The 17434-nt window shown below is 38.8% G+C and overlaps 1 protein-coding gene across 1 annotated transcript in view; it reads left to right on the forward strand.

Moving 5' to 3' along the window:
* DCHS2 (dachsous cadherin-related 2) overlaps positions 1-17434 on the forward strand; it is a 394236-nt gene that overhangs the window by 343794 nt on the left and 33008 nt on the right. Inside the window, exons 13-16 of the mRNA XM_044300255.1 lie at positions 2954-3811; positions 4270-4380; positions 9324-9535; positions 13292-13443. Of these exons, the coding sequence (XP_044156190.1) occupies positions 2954-3811; positions 4270-4380; positions 9324-9535; positions 13292-13443 (1333 nt within the window). The remainder of the gene's footprint in view (positions 1-2953; positions 3812-4269; positions 4381-9323; positions 9536-13291; positions 13444-17434) is intronic.

Consider the following 17434-nt stretch of genomic DNA (forward strand, 5'->3'; position numbering starts at 1 on the left):
CGGAGGTCCAATTCTGATACTGCAGCGAAAATTGAAGCCTTTCCTGCTGATACAACTTCATTAGCAGTGACCGTCCACCTCTTTCAGAGCCCCATACACAATACGCTTCTCTGACACACATCTGATAGCTTTCTGGTTCATTTTGGTGGTGAGCGGCTTCACTTCATATTCAACATTCACCTCTCAGATCAATGGTACATGATGCTCCACAGATTCCATGTTGCTGATTCACAATAATGCCATTTGTCCACTCACAATACCCTTTCACTACAGTTGGATGAGAACAATTCACAAACTGCGCAGTTTCAGAAATGCTGCCAATAATAATCTCTTTTTGCAACTCTGATCACCCCTTTTACCCATGCAGACAGCTTTTCACACACATCTTATATACCCACCATGCCAACTCACAACACGTGACTTCCTTCATTAATAGTGTTGAGCGCAAATATTCTAATCGCCAATTTTAATTGCAAATATCGCCACTTTGAGAATTCACGAATATTTAGAATATAGTGCTATATATTCGTATTTGCGAATAGTGTTGAATATTCTAATCGTGAATTTATTTCAAATTTATTACATTGCCGATTTTTTCGAAAATCAAGTAAACAATGACTGTAGATCACAAATTATCGCATTTACGAATTTATGGCGAATAATCGGGCAAAAATTCTCTATCGCAAATTCGAATATTGCCTATTCCGCTCATCACTATTCATTAACTACGCGCTGCCGATGTCAAAAGATATAGCAGAAAGGCAATTTTCAAACCGGGAAATATCGTAAATCTCCTGCGCCTAAAATTCTCCTTAAAATTCATTCTAGTAAATCATAGCAGATAATATAGAGAATATAGAGAATATCCTACACTATGCTTGGAACATTTATGTAATAATACCTCATTGAAAGGTTTCAATAGTTTCATTGACATAAGCTCCATATTTGCATATTTATTATAATTTCAGGACCATCTCCCTGACCCTGGGCCCTGTATGTTCTAGGTCATGCGTTGTGTGTATAATTGTACTGTTTTATGACTACCTTATGTATCACAACATCCCCCTCCTATTCATTCTTCCTTTTCCACTATAAGACTACTTTTACATCCATTTGAATAATACAACCGGCTGCATCTGTTCAGAATGGATCCGGTTGTATTATATCGAAAATGGACATGCATTAAATACCATTTTAAGTGAATGGGCAACGGATCCATTTCTTTTTCATGTCCAAAACTGATCCAGTACCATTGACTTACATAGTTTTCGTGTCCAGCATGGGAACACATCAAAACGGAATGCATTTTGGTGCACTACGTTCCGGTTTGTTCAGTTTTGTCCCTATTGACAATGAATGGGGATAAAACTGAAGCATTTTCCTCTGGTTTTGAGATCGTCTGAAGGTTGCCACAAATTTGTCCTCTCATGTAAATTGATTCTATCCAGTTGCACAATCATCAGGATCCTGGGTGGTCTACACAATATCTCAAACCCATTACTCAAGTCTCAGAATGCCAACCGGCTAGTATGGAAGTCTAATAACCTTCATGGAAGCTTCTTCCTAAGATCAGAAAGACTCTTCAGAGAACGGAACTCTTAATCCCTTAACTTTCTCTTCAGCAACAAATGTGTATCCACTATCTCCTTTCCCCAAGCACATTATTGTGAACAATCCAACCTACGGACAAGCCATTCTATATCCTATCTCACTATTGCACACTTGCCAAATAAATCTGGCTTGACTTCTAGGGTGACACAAAGGGGGAGAGTTAAAACTGGTGCAAAAGGAAACACCTTTCATTTTTCAGGGCTCCTTTGGAAAATGAAACAAACAATCTGATTGGTTGCTATGGCCTACTAAGTCAATTTTCCTTTTCTCCAGTTTTGATACATCTCCTATACAGTCTCTATATTGCACCTATATACGTGGTCAGCTCCTACCATGATCCCTGAGATATAAGCACAGTGACAGAATTTTAAAGAGAACCTGTCTCCTCTCCTGACATGTCTATTTAAGTAACTACTTGCGTTCCCCAGGCAATAACAGTTCTGGGGCATCTTTCCTTATGACACTTGTCAGGAGTGATGACAGGTCCTCTTTGAGAGGATAAAATGTAAAAACTTTAAAAGGGGTTACACCATGATAACTGTCAGACCGCATTTAGTACATGACAATCTCTTTCTAACAGAGCTAGAACCAGCCCTGTACCTCACATGGATTCAGAGCTGTCCCCACTCATTGTTCCAATTGCTCTCCTAGATTTATTTAAAACTGGCAGTTAGTTCTGCAGCTTGTGGCAATTGAAGGATGGAAGTGAGCGTGTGTGTCCACCTCACTGAGGTGGACAGAAAAATTTGAAAAATAACAAACAGCAGGTGGCACTAAGCAGATGGATTAAATTTTATTAAATAACTCTGTAGCTATGGTACATTTTTAATTGAGTGCAATTACAAAAGTATTCAGACCTTAGAACCCCTTTAAGTATGTCTTCATAAGCAGTGTTCCCTAGTCTCTGTAGGAAAACTTTGACCTTATTAGCAAATGTGGTAGAGAAGAGGATACCAAACTTCATCATTTTGGGTATCTGTAGGAGAGAGCACTGCATTGTTTGTTGAAAATATATACATATATATATATATATATATATATATATATATATACTGCATTTTATAGGGTGTGTCCAATTGAAAAAATGCTTCACATCTGGAAAAGTCATTTCTTGGTAATGGATAAGGCATTCTTAAGTTACTGTCAGTGCCACCCACTGATTTAAATGAAATACAGGTTTTAAACAGAAGGCAGTCACATGCCAGAGACACTTAAACATTTGCTGTACAAGCAGAAATGTTTCATGTTATTGGACAGAACATATTTTTATGGTGTTGCCATGATATATATTTCCACTGTCTTTTAGTGTCAGTTTTTGTTTTATGTCTATTTTCTTTTAAAGGTGGAAACACGGGCGGATATTTTGCCATCAATAACACTTCAGGCGAGCTTTGGACCACCCGTAGCCTAGATAGAGAGGATGTCAGCAGTTTCACCATTATCGTGGAATGCCATGACCTGGGCAGTCCCCAGCGAAGTACTACAGCCAAGCTGCATATTAAAGTCTTGGATGAAAATCATAATCCACCTACATTTCCTAAGAGCCAGTACCGCACATCTGTTAGAGAGGATCTAGCTGTTGGATCAATGGTTCTTAGCCTTCATGCAGTTGATGTAGATGAAGGCTCAAATGGTGAAGTAACATACTCCTTGATTGATGATACCCAAGGTGTTTTCACTATAAACTATGCAACTGGAAACATTGTAACTGCGAAGACCTTGGACCGAGAATCGAAACATCAATATGCGTTCCGGGTGGCAGCTAGTGACAGTAGCATATATGGTCCACTAAGTTCCACCGTCAAAGTGTTAGTTCATATTGATGATATCAATGATAACATGCCTCTATTCTCAGAGGATCTTGTACAAGGTCTTATTTCCCACCAATCCTTAGTGAATACAACAATTGCTACAGTACGTGCAAGTGACCCAGATCAAGGCTTGAATGGAACAGTGGTGTATAGTCTAGTCGAAACGGATCCACTTTTTTTTATCGACCAGGATACAGGAGAGATTAAACTTCAGAAAACAATCTCTCATACCTTCAGGAACACAGTTCTCAAAGTGCAGGCCTCAGATCTTGGTAACCCAGTGAGAACATCGACATGTCTTGTGACCATCGATCTTGAAGGCCAGGAGAAGGATATTTATTTTGTGCAGAATGTTTATGAAGTAAACATATTGGAAAATAGCAAAGCAGGTCAGCATCATCATAATGTCATTATTGGGGACATTTTGAGTATTGTAAACCTAATACGTTAATATCGCAGAAACAAGAACTGTAATTCTTATAGAAGTTATATACCTGTAATCCACTTGCATATGAATATTGTGTATATATTTCTAACCAGGGGTGTACCCACCAGGTTACAGTGTTTGTGGTTATACTTAGGTCCTGGAGTGACTAGAAGGGTCACTATATCATAATGAATGGTGGGCGATAGTTGGGGGGGTTGTATAACATGACAGTAGGCTTGTTTTTTTAATTAATTAGCATGCCTGTATGTGTGTATTTATTGTATTGTATTATTCTTTATCTTCTCTGATTGGACTTTATACTATTTTAGAAAGTTCCAATATTAACGTTTTGCCTGGAATATACTCTTCACAATTCTGTTTTTATATAAATTATTTTTATTTCTTACTTCTTATAACCAGGTACAGCAGTGGTGAAAGTAGAGGCCAAGTACTTTAGGCCATCTGACCAATCCATATCCTATAGAATTATCAGCGGAGACAAAGAAACGTTTATGCTTAATTCTAAAACAGGTAACTCCTATTTTATGAGTGCAGTATGCATTAGGTATGCCTTATGAGGGGCAATGGTTAAGCAACATGAAATCTGTCAAGCCTCTTCATCTTAAAGTGAGCAGGTCAGCAGAAAGATCTCTTTAAATGAAGTCATCAGTTCATCAGCTGATACAAAAAAACAAGTCAGCTCTACTATACCCTTATAGGGAAGGGTTGAAAAGTGTGCCCTGTATGTTTATCAGCTAGGTGATCCCTCTTATTAAATATATAATAGTTATGTATTTATTTAATTTATAAATGCATTTGTTAAAGAAAATGTATTTGCATTTATGATTTTATATATAACATAAATCATTTTTGAACATTGGGCCAGATTTATCATGACTCTGACAGCTTACTCCACTTTAACATATGGCTAAAGTCAGTTTTAGCCAAGTCAGATTTCTGATCACCCCTTTAAGACTGTAATAAATGTGATTTGACGGTAGCAGTTTATCCGTCAGTAAGCAGCTTTACAAAAGTCGTACATCTTTACAAAAAAGTTGCAAGTTTTTATGAAAAAGTCGCATGTTCTATTAAAAAGTCTCATAAGATAAGCATGGTCCTCACTGGAGTGAAATTGTGATTTTTTAGCGACTTTTTAAATAGTCCCAATACTGGCGAGCATAGTGCAAATTTGTGCGCAGTTTTAGCGTTTGGGACTTTTTTGGGGACTTTTTCACTCCATTATTCTGACCTGAGCTAATGATAAATCTGGCCCATTGTTTTTATTGTTATACAAAACATAAAAAGATAAACAAAATTAGGTTACAATTAGCTTAGAAATACTTTAAAATGCTGTACAGTGCAATATAATATATATAATGTAGGGTTATTACAAATTCTAACAGATTAAGAGGGAATGTACAAAACTAAACTAAACTGTGGTGACACATACAATATTCAGTTCTAAATTGTAATGGTAGTGCATAAAATACTGCACTATATTTAGCCCTATTATTATATGCCTTTATAGTCTTTAATCCCCTGACGACATCCACCATACATGTACAACGGAAATCATCAATTTAAATATGGTGCCCGCCCACAAGCACAGGTGGATCCATAGCCGCCTAGGCTAATGTCTGAGATCAGCGTTATGCCTCAAATGTGGCCACGGCATCTGTAAGCTAAACCTTCCCTTGGCTGAAATCAGAGAAGGTGTTCCTTAGTAGTAGCGCAGCTATATATACAGTGGATATAAAAAGTCTACACACCCCTGTTAAAATATCAGGTTTCTGTGCTGTAAAAAAATGAGACAAAGATAAATCATTTCAGAACTTTTTCCACCTTTAATGTGACCAATAAACTGCACCACTCAATTGAAAAACAAAAAATGAAATCTTTTAGGTGGAGGGAAGAAAACAACAACAAAAAAATAATAATCTGGTTGCATAAGTGTGCACACCCTCTTATAACTGGGGATGTAGCTGTGTTCAGAATTACATCTGCAATCACATTCAAAATCATATTAAATAGGAGTCAGCATACACCTGCCATCATTTAAAGTGCCTCTGGTTAACCCCAAATAAAGTTCAGCTGCTCTAGTTGGTCTTTCCTGAAATTTTCTTAGTTGCATCTCACAGCAAAAGCCATGGTCCACAGAGAGCTTCCAAAGCATCAGAGGGATCTCATTGTTAAAAGGTATCAGTCAGGAGAAGGGTAGAAAATAATTTCCAAGGCATTAGATATACCATGGAACACAGTGAAGACAGTCATCATCAAGTGGAGAAAATATGGCACAACAGTGACTCCCTCCAAAATTGATTAAAAGACAAGAAGAAAACTGGTCTGGGAGGCTACCAAGAGGTCTACAGCAACATTAAAGGAGCTGCAGGAATATCTGGCAATTACTGGCTGTGTGGTACATGTGACACAATCTCCCGTATTCTTCATATGTCTGGGCTATGGGGTAGAGTGGCAAGATGAAAGCCTTTTCTTACAAAGAAAAACATCCAAGCCAGGCTACATTTTGCAAAAACACACCTGAAGTCTCCCAAAAGCATGTGGGAAAAGGTGTTATAGTCTGATGAAACCAAGGTTGAACTTTTTGGCCATAATTCCAAAAGATATGTTTGGCCCAAAGACAACACTGCACATCATCAAAAGAACACCATACCCACAGTGAAGCATGGTGGTGGCAGCATCATGCTTTTGGGCTGTTTTTCTTCAGCTGGAACTGGGGCCTTAGTTAAGCTAGAGGGAATTATGAACAGTTCCAAATACCAGTCAATATTGGCACAAAACGTTCAGGCTTCTGCTAGAAAGCTGAGCATGAAGAGGAACTTCATCTTTCAGCATGACAAGGACCCAAAGCATACATCAAAATCAACAAAGGAATGGCTTCACCAGAAGAAGATTACAGTTTTGGAATGGCCCAGCCAGAGCCCAGACCTGAATCCGATAAAAAATCTGTGGGGTGATCTGAAGAGGGCTGTGCACAGGAGATGCCCTCGCAATCTTACAGATTTGGAGTGTTTTTGCAGAGGAGAGTCGGCAAATCTTGCCAAGTCAAAATGTGCCATGATGATAGACTCATACCCAAAAAGACTGAGTGCTGTAATAAAATCAAAAGGTGCTTTAACAAAGTATTAGTTTATGGTGTGCACACTTATGAAACCATATTATTATATTTTTATATTTTTATATTTTTTCGTCCCTCTACCTAAAAGATTTCAGTTTGTTTTTTAATTTAGTTGTACAGTTTATAGGTCACATTAAATGTGGAAAAAGTTCTGAAATTATTTATCTTTGTCTAATTTTTTTAAATCACGGAAACCTGACATTTTAACATGGGTGTGTAGACTTTTTATATCCACTGTAGATACCATGAGAGATATCTAGAAAATGAATATCACTGACAAGAATAAAATCCCTCTAAAACGTAACTTTTACTAATTTACATGATTATACAACCACTCATGATTAACTCCAAAACTAAATTAGAAAAATATATTAAATATATAATAATTATCTTTTTAATTTTCTAATTTAGTTTTGGAATGAATCATGTTTTGTTTTATAAGCATGTAAATTAATAAAAGTTAAGTTTTAGAGGGATTTTTTTTATTGTCAGTGTCATTCATCTTAGTAGTAATAGGCATGAGGCTGATTCCTGGTATATTTCAGTGCAAGCCTGCAGGGGGCAAAACTACATTGGAATTTCAATTCGGTATTTAATCAAATTCCTTTACTGAATTCAAACGGCAATCTGATGATAGCATGAGGTCTCCTTGGCGGCCTAAAAAAAAGGAAGGAAAAAATGTAAAAAAGTTTTTAAAAAGATAGATATAAAAATTCAAATCACCCCTCTTTCCCTTTTTTGTGACTTAACTCCCCCGCAATTTTTTTTTTTTATAAAAAATGATCAAAAGGTCATACACACCCCAAAATGGTATCAGTAAAAACTACCAATCATCCTGCAAAAATGAGCATTCACACAGACATAAATATAAAACATTTTTCTGAGTATTAAAATGCAAGAAACGCTATACAAATGTGGTATTGTTATTGTACTGACCCACAGAATGAACGGCATGGGTCAGGTTTAGTGTATAGGGAACGGACGCCGTAAAAACAAAACCCATGAAACTGTGTTTTCTTTCCCATTTAACCCCATTTCAGCTTCCTAAATTGTATGCAATAGTAAATGGAGCCATTAGAAAGTAAAACTTGTCCTGTCTAAAAGAAGTCTCATATGGCTATGTGAAATAAAAAAGCTATGGATCTGGGAAAGCAGAGAGAAAAAGACGAAAAAATACAAAAACTGAAAATTGCTCGGTCCTCTAAGGGCTAAATAAAAGAATGAATTGTATTATATGGACACTTTAACCAGTTGCCCGTGCAGCGGTATTTGTCCAGCTGATTCTTAAAATATTTGCCGTTCCCTATTATAGTCATTGGGGCATTCAGGCGGCGTCCAGCAATGCCTGATCCAGAGAGCTCTCTAAACACTAGTTTTTTGCTAGCCTTAAGCATCAAAAGTCATGCAGTACTCTAGTGGAGAATATATAGAGACTATATAATAATATAACAATTTATCAACTATACAATTAATAACACTTAGCATTAAACACTGTATAAGATTCAACTGAATGAAGAAGAATTTGATGAAGGAGCTGCACTTGCAAAAGCACTTCTTCCTGGCACCCCGGCCAATATGAGATCGATGACCTATCCTGGGTATAGTGTCCAAATAGCAATGGTACCACACACCTTGAAGTATGTAGGTGCCCACAAAAGGACCCTTCAGTCCAGATACTAGTACAATAAATTTGAAAATACAAATCAGGTCACAACTATTAATCCATATGACAATATCACATTATTTTCAGCATGAATCAAAAGGAATCCAGATTCTTCCAAGCAACGTTTTAGCCAATTGCAGACCTTTATCAAGCCAAATCTGGAGTAGGCGGGAGAGTAGTAAAAAGCAACAGTGATGCCATACTCCTCAGCATACACGCGGTGGCACTGCCACTTTTCACTGCTCTCCTGTCTACTCCAGCTGATTATTCTCTTGCCTACTCCAGATAACGTGATATTGTCATACGGATTAATAAATGTGACCTTATTCGCATCTCTAAAGAAATGTGCCGCAAATTTATTGTACTATCCTGAGAATAGGTCATTACTATTACGCCACAGTACAACCCCTTTAAACTAAATCTGATTGAAATCAGGGGGATTCATCATATTGGCTACAGTTCATATTGGCTACAGTTCAGTATGCTAAAACCATATATACAATAAAAACATACAATGCAAAAGTCCACTGGTCTCACATTTTCTAGCAACTATGATAATATAATAATGTGTATGTTTAAAGTATGCATATTTGTATATCTCTCATATACAGTATACATTTCATTTGTATCTCTTATGACCATATTATAATAAGCACCAATGTTTTCACCTCTAAGGAGCCCTCACGGTACAGGACGCGTCATTGCTCGATTTCGAAGCCAGAAATACGACAAATGTAATCATCTCTGCCGAAACCAGCCGGTCAGTTATCTACTGCAGGGTCACTGTGGTAATCCAAGATCAGAATGATAACCCACCAGTGTTTGACCGGGATCACCACTTTACATGGGTCTTGGAAGGTCAGGCCTACAACATGATTGTTATCCAGGTAGAGAAACTACTGTTTGATGTGGATTATGGGAGATTTGTATGAATGATGACGATCACATATTGATATAAAAATTTTTAGTGTTAGAACCTTTTATTCATGCACTAAATTAATTTTCCAAAGTCAGTTATAATTTCACAATTTACTTATTTATGGCCGTCAAATTGCAGGAACTGGTTTAGGATTATGAATATTGTGGGCTAGAAACCTCACCAAAGAATTATTTATATTTTACTGCCAGTTGATATATTTTTTTCTCAGAAACTGTGTTCTGGACCCAACTAATGAATTGTATATCGTTCAACTATCTTCCTACTGTGTCTGGACGTGAATTATTAGCGTATAGTAAAATTAACTTGCTTTATTTTACTGGCATGATCTGGCAGCTTTATGCATCATTGACTTTTACCGCAAGGGTTTGTTGTTTGAGTGATAATTCTTGCAGCCTGTATGGCTGTCAGACGTCTTCTCATACAGAATATACTTTCCACATTGAAGCTGCTGTTGAAGCCACCACAGTTAAATGCATAAATAGCAATTACATAACTTTAATATTGAGCTCGGTACATTTAGCCATGGGAGCATGCAATCAATACCACCTAAGTCCACCTGGCTGTCTGGCATCATTTTTAAAAAGGGATCAAATGATAAATTTCTATTGAGATTAGAGAAAAACTTCAGATTTTTCTCCAGAAATAACGCTATTGTTGTACATGAGCTAATAGCCTACAAATAAATATGTCCATACTTTCTGGGCTGAATTAAAAAAAAATCTTAAAGGGGTAACTGGTTTCAGCAAATAAATGTTATTCTTTGTATAATGAAAAGAAACAGATGTAGTATGCCCCAATTTGTGGCGTGCTATGCTGTTAATTCTATATATGCACCATACTCTTAGTATTAGAATGCAATGGGTGTGCTGCATCAAAAGAGTTTTCCAGGCTCCTGATGTTGATTACTTATCCTCGGGATAGATCATTAATATCTGATCAGTGCAAGTCTGCATACTGTCTGATCAGCTATTTCTTGAAACCTTCGGTGCTGGAACTAGCGCTGTGAATGGAACACGAAGCACAGCTCCGTTCCAAGTGTAGTGGCCATGCTGGGTTACTGCATCTCACTCCCATTGAAGTGAATGTGCTGAGCTGCAGTAACCTGGGGTGGCGGGTGTCAGATATCAATGACCTATCCTGGGTAAAACCCCTTTAAATGGTGCAGCATGCCGAACAATCATTTGGCGATTTGCTATATCTGTATAGACTTTTCAAATATACTTCACTTTTTGTGTCAATTTCACACAGTTTTCAAGATCTCTACTTGCTGTCATTCAATAAAAAACTTTGCTTTCTTCCAGTAGATAATATCTGTCCTGTGATAGACATACGGGTTCATGGGTTGGACATCTCTGATAACTGTAATGGGTCAAGAATGTGTGTGATCATCATGTATGCCGGACAGATATATCTTCCCATATTGAATGACAGCAAACACAGATCTCAAGAAAATATGAGAACTAAATACAGAAAATATATTGGAGTTATATGCTAAAAACAGAAAAAAAAAATATTGTGTCATTTGATTCATCGTCAAAGACATAGTTATCTTAGGCACACTTTCACACTACTGATAATACAACCGTCTGCATCCATTATGAATGGATCTGGTTGTATTATCTTTAACATAGCCATGTAATCACGGGTCCGTGATGAACACCATTGAAAGTCAATAGGGGCCGGATTTGTTTTTTATTGTGTCCGCATCCCATGATGGAAAGAAAACCGCAACCGAACGGAATTCCCAAACGGAATAGAATGCATTTTGGAGCATTTCGTTCTGTTCACTGAACATTCCATTGACAATAAATGGGAACAAAAAATGAAGCGTTTTTCTCTGGTATTGAGATTCTCGCCGGATCTCAATACCGTAAAATGTAAACTATAGTGTGAAAGTAGCCTTAGATGCATCTATAAAAGGGACTGTATCATGTCAAAGTGTTGTGTCCTCTCCGAGCTCTCCAATGACTGCATACATGTACAGTATATGGGATCTCTGTTGAAGTCAATGGGGAGTCCGACAGTGTGGTGCCAAGAAGGGAATCTTCATGATATAAGCAAGGTATTCTTTAGAAAGCCACATTCATTTGTAGCTTGATTTGCTAGCTCTCTGCCCATGCTTAAAGAGGACCTTTCACCTGGAAAAACATTGTGAACTAAGTATCCTGACATATACAGCTGCACCCAGGGATCTCACTGCACTTACTATTATCCCTGGGCGCCGGTCCATTCTCCCATTATGTCCTCCGGTATGTACGGGGACTTGGTTATAGTAGGCGGAGACTTAGGACTCTTGGTTATAGTGGGCGGAGTCTGCCCTTGTTCTTCTGGGCGTCTCCTCCTCCTAGGCTGTAGCGCTGGCCAATCGCAGCACAGAGCTCACAGCCTGGGAGTTTTTTTTCTCCCAGGCTGTGAGCTGTGCGCTGCGATTGGCCAGCGCTACAGCCTAGGAGGAGGAGACGCCCAGCAGAACAAGGGCAGTCTCCTCCTACTATAACCAAGTCCCCGAACATACCGGAGGACATAACGGGAGAACGGAGCGGCGCCCAGGGATAATAGTAAGTGCAGTGAGATCCCTGGGCGCCACTGTATATGTCAGGATACTTAGTTCACAATGTTTTTCCAAGTGAAAGGTCCTCTTTAATCCTTCAAGCCAAATTTTAATTATTTGATCATTATTAAATAAATCTCACGGCTGTGTCACGGTCTTGTTGTTGTTCGTCATGACACGTTAGCTGTGCATGCTGGTTGCCAGGGGCAACGCATTTGTGCTTTCCCTGTCTGGTGCTAGAGGGGTTAACTTCAAGGCTAGGTGTGTTCTGGGTGTGGCCTCATGGCTCTTCTTAATCTGGTGCTGTGAGCATGAGGTCAGTAGTTCTCCAGCCTTGGTGTGTGCTGGAGCTATGCTCCTGCCCTGGATATTACATCCTTCCAGTGTGAGGGCCACCTAGTTAGACATCAATGTCATCTGATGTCATCCTTATGTATTTACCCCTTCCTTCTCATGTATATGTTTGGTGAAGGCTTATGTACAGGGTGTGTTGTTATGTCTAGTGTTGTGTTCAATGTCTGGTCTGTTTGATGTGTTGTCCAGCATAGTTGCTAGACATTCCCCTGTCTGTCTGTGCCTTCGGTGAGAGGGCCCCTGGGTTCCCCGGAGGGGAAACCACTAGTCAGTGAGAAGCTCTGCCTGGGGCCGCCATGCATTTGGTCCGCATGGGGGTCTAGGTAGTATTGGTGCTGGTGCTCCACCCTGTTGCTTCAGCAGGTAATTGCTTGTTGCTCCGATGTTTTGTTGTATCACTGGGTTCTTACCTGCTGACCAACTTGCTGCTCGTCTTCCCTTACCTTTTCTGCTTGGCCTGCCTTCTGGAGGAACAGGTCGTCTCTAGCTCCTAACCTTTATTCAGGGATCATCATGGTGATTCAGGGTTCGAGGTTCCTGTGTATGAGCCCACCTACCATCTGGGTCTGCTCATACAGTTAGGAGTCAGGGCCAGGATTAGGGTGGCTTAGGAGGTGACCTGCTCCCTTTTCCTGATGTCCAGGCCCAACTGCTTCCCCGTTTACCCACGTTATATGGTGGGGAGTTTTTCCCCACTCCCTATCGTGACAATAAATTAAGAAAATCCCCTACATGACCCCCAAGTCGTGCTATAATCATTGCGCAATATATAACCTAACATACGATTTCCTTTCACAGGTTTTTGCTAGCGATGCTGACAGTGGGCTGAATGGACAGATAGATTACACTATTGTGGACGGCAATGAAAATAACGCTTTTCTGATTGACTCACGACGAGGTGTCCTCTCTACAAACGCTATACTGGATCGGGAGATTAAATCCTCATACAGGTTTGTTGCAAAACGAGTGTACGGTTATTATATGTACAGTATTTTGACAGGACGGAAAGTGGAAAGCTGTAGCACCAACTCATATTATACCATAAATGAGAGCTACATGAAGAAGAACAGGGACTGTCTGAAGTCTCCAGTGAAACATTACTGATATAGATATAAACGGTAGCTTTTTTTCCTCGAAAGTGAGTTCAGCTACAGGTTATATCTATATTGGTATTAATTCAACAGAAAGAAGAAGGGGCCGATCCTCCAGAGAACACATGTTAGACACATGGCTGTGGACGGCTCTGCTTGGAATATGACTTTTACAGATGCGTCAGATGCAGCATGGGATATGGAACAGCCTAAGGCTATATTTCAGGTATACTGGACCAAAGCAGGACTACATCCTCTGACATTCTCAGGATCTGGTCTCATGTCACTATCTAGTTCTCAGTGCTAGTTAACTCTTTTAAGACAGGGTGATCTTCCGTTTTCGTTTTTACTCCCAGCCCTCCCAAAGCCATAACTTTTTTTTTTTTTCATTCACATAGCCATATGAGGACTTGTTGTTTGTGGGACAAGATGCACTTTCTAATGGCACTATTTATGGTTGCATACAATGTGGTAGGGAAGCGGGAAAAGATTACAAAGGGATGAAATAGGAAAAAAAAAAAGCAATACTGCAACAGTTTTTGGGGCTTTGTTTTTACGGCATTCCCTGTACAGGAAAACTGACCAGTTACTTTCAGTACTAATCCGGCGATACCACATATGTATATTTTTTCTTGCGTTTTTATACAGTCAGTAAAAAAATGCTAAAATGTAAACAGACTCATTCAAATCAATGGGTACGTGTGCTGTCTGCAGAAAATGCGGACAGCACACGTCAGTGAAAAATGGAAATCTGAACGGGTCCTACTAAATTCGACCAAATTGAAAACTGCTCCAATTCTCCTGAAAAATTGTGGATGACATACTGGGGTCTCCTAAGACTATATACAACTCATTTCAAGCTTTTTAACATCAAGCCAGCATTAGTAACCCTAAATTGGCAGGGGAGCATATGACTGTGAGTAAAAGCATGGCTGCTAGTAGTAACAACTTATACTGTAGGATTTTTTATGTTTTTTGTTAAATTGTCTTTTTGGCAGCAAATGCTTGCCAGAGTGTATACACACACTGCCAGGGTCATGCGAACCTCCTTCTTCATCTTTCCTATTTTCTGATCTGAAAAATGGCTGATTGAGAAAATTGCCTAAATTGAATCACCAAAAATTCTGATTCAGATTTGACCCACATTTTGGGAAAATTCTGGTTAAATTTGATTAATTTAGAATAGATTCACTCGTCTCTAGTTTTCATAAATATGCTATTTGCATTGATTGATAAAAAAGTGATGGCACTGATACATTTACAATGTAATCTTTAAATCTGTCATACCAATATACAGTTGCAAGAAAAAGTATGTGAACCCTTTGGAATGATATGGATTTCTGCACAAATTGGTCATAAAATTTGATCTGATCTTCATCTAAGTCACAACAATAGACCATCACAGTCTGCTTAAACTAATAACACATAAAGAATTAAATGTTACCATGTTTTTATTGAACACACCATGTAAACATTCACAGTGCAGGTGGAAAAAGTATGTGAACCCCTAGACTAATGACATCTCCAAGAGCTAATTGGAGTGAGGTGTCAGCCAACTGGAGTCCAATCAATGAGATGAGATTGGAGGTGTTGGTTACAGCTGCCCTGCCCTATAAAAAACACACACCAGTTCTGGGTTTGCTTTTCACAAGAAGCATTACCTGATGTGAATGATGCCTCGCACAAAAGAGCTCTCAAAAGACCTACGATTAAGAATTGTTGACTTGCATAAAGCTGGAAAGGGTTATAAAACTATCTCCAAAAGCCTTGCTGTTCATCAGTCCATGGTAAGACAAATTGTCTATAAATGAAGAAAGTTCAGCACTGCTGCTACTCTCCCTAGGAGTGGCCGTCCTGTAAAGATGACTGCAAGAGCACAGCGCAGACTGCTCAATGAGGTGAAGAAGAATCCAAGAGTGTCAGCTAAAGACTTACAAAAGTCTCTGGCATATGCTAACATCCTTGTTAGCGAATCTACGATACGTAAAACACTAAACAAGAATGGATTTCATGGGAGGATACCACAGAGGAAGCCACTGCTGTCCAGAAAAAACCATTGCTGCATGTTTACAGTTTGCACAAGAGCACCTGGATGTTCCACAGAAGTACTGGCAAAATATTCTGTGGACAGATGAAACCACAATTTAGTTGTTTGGAAGAAACACACAACACTATGTATGGAGAAAAAGAGGCACAGCACACCAACATCAAAACCTCATCCCAACTGTGAAGTATGGTGGTGGGGGCATCATGGTTTGGGGCTGCTTTGCTATGTCAGGGCCTGGCCGGATTGCTATCATTGAAGGAAAAATGAATTCCCAAGTTTATCAAGACATTTTGCAGGAGAACTTAAGGCCATCTCTCCACCAGCTGAAGCTCAACAGAAGATGGGTGTTGCAACAGGACAACGACCCAAAGCATAGAAGTAAATCAACAACAGAATGGCTTAAACAGAAGAAAATACGCCTTCTGGAGTGGCCCAGAGTCCTGACCTCAACCCGATTGAGATGCTGTGACATGACCTCAAGAAAGCGATTCACACCAGACATCCCAAGAATATTGCTGAACTGAAACAGTTCTGTAAAGAGGAATGGTCAATAATTACTCCTGACCGTTGTGCACATCTCATCTACAACTACAGGAAACGTTTGGTTGAAGTTATTGCTGCCAAAGGAGGTTCAACCAGTTATTAAATCCAAGGGTTCACATACTTTTTCCACCTGCACTGTGAATGTTTACATGGTGTGTTCAATAAAAACATGGTAACATTTAATTATTTGTGTGTTATTAGTTTAAGCAGACTGTGATTGTCTATTGTTGTGACTTAGATGAAGATCAGATCACATTTAATGACCAATTTGTGCAGAAATCCATATCATTCCAAAGGGTTCACATACTTTCTCTTGCAACTGTAAATACATAAAAAATACAAAAACGGGACATGTACTTATGCTTTCCCTCTTCTCCTACTGCAAACACAGCCTTTCTAGTTGTTGCGAGTAGCTGATCCCCCTTCATTTCCAAGACTCCACTTCTAACATTTTTTTAGGTATTTGGAAACGAAAGAAAGTTTGACAAAGTGTTTAAAAATGAAGTTTGAGTGCCGTTTAAGATTAAATTGTGTAAAAACAACCAAGAAAGCTAACAAATTCTAAAATAATACCTGTATTCCAGCAAGGGAAAACACAGACAGCCATCGTACAGGGAAATGAACACTTTACAAGATGTAGAACAGTCCATTAGTCGCACTTTTACGTATTTATCTAACATTTGTTATGCTTTGAAATATGTTCTAAATCTAGAGGCGGTATTTTAGAAATAACAAGTCATTAATTACTATGCTGAGAAAACACTTTAGAGTGGTTTTGATTCTTCTGGCTGGCTGCTCTCCATATTCACACCACCATAGACTAATAAATCATATCCACAGTGTAACAACAAAAAGCATGTAATAGCCTGAAAGAATGACTTACTGTACCTACTCTTACTGTTAAGATGAAATGATTTTATGCCAGTCCTTTCCAGGATTTTTTTGTCTTTTTTTTTTCTCTTCGAACCTACGGTATTCCATGAATGTTCAATTATTTTCTTTGAGACTTAAAGAGGTTCTCCATAAATACATAAATATGTCTAAACTAAAAGAGCAATGGACAGATTCAATTTTTTTTGTATACTGTCTATTAAAATGGGTTCTTAAAGCGGATGTCTCATCTCAGATATTGGTGGGATATCGTTAGCATATGCCACCAATGTCAGATAGTTGCGGAACTCAGAGATGGGATCTCCAGAGTAACCGATTTTCATTCATTTCTATGACCGACGTTCATTCATTTCTATGGGACGAAAATAG

The sequence above is a fragment of the Bufo gargarizans genome, chromosome 1, assembly GCF_014858855.1.
Source record: "Bufo gargarizans isolate SCDJY-AF-19 chromosome 1, ASM1485885v1, whole genome shotgun sequence".
Classification (NCBI taxonomy): domain Eukaryota; kingdom Metazoa; phylum Chordata; class Amphibia; order Anura; family Bufonidae; genus Bufo; species Bufo gargarizans.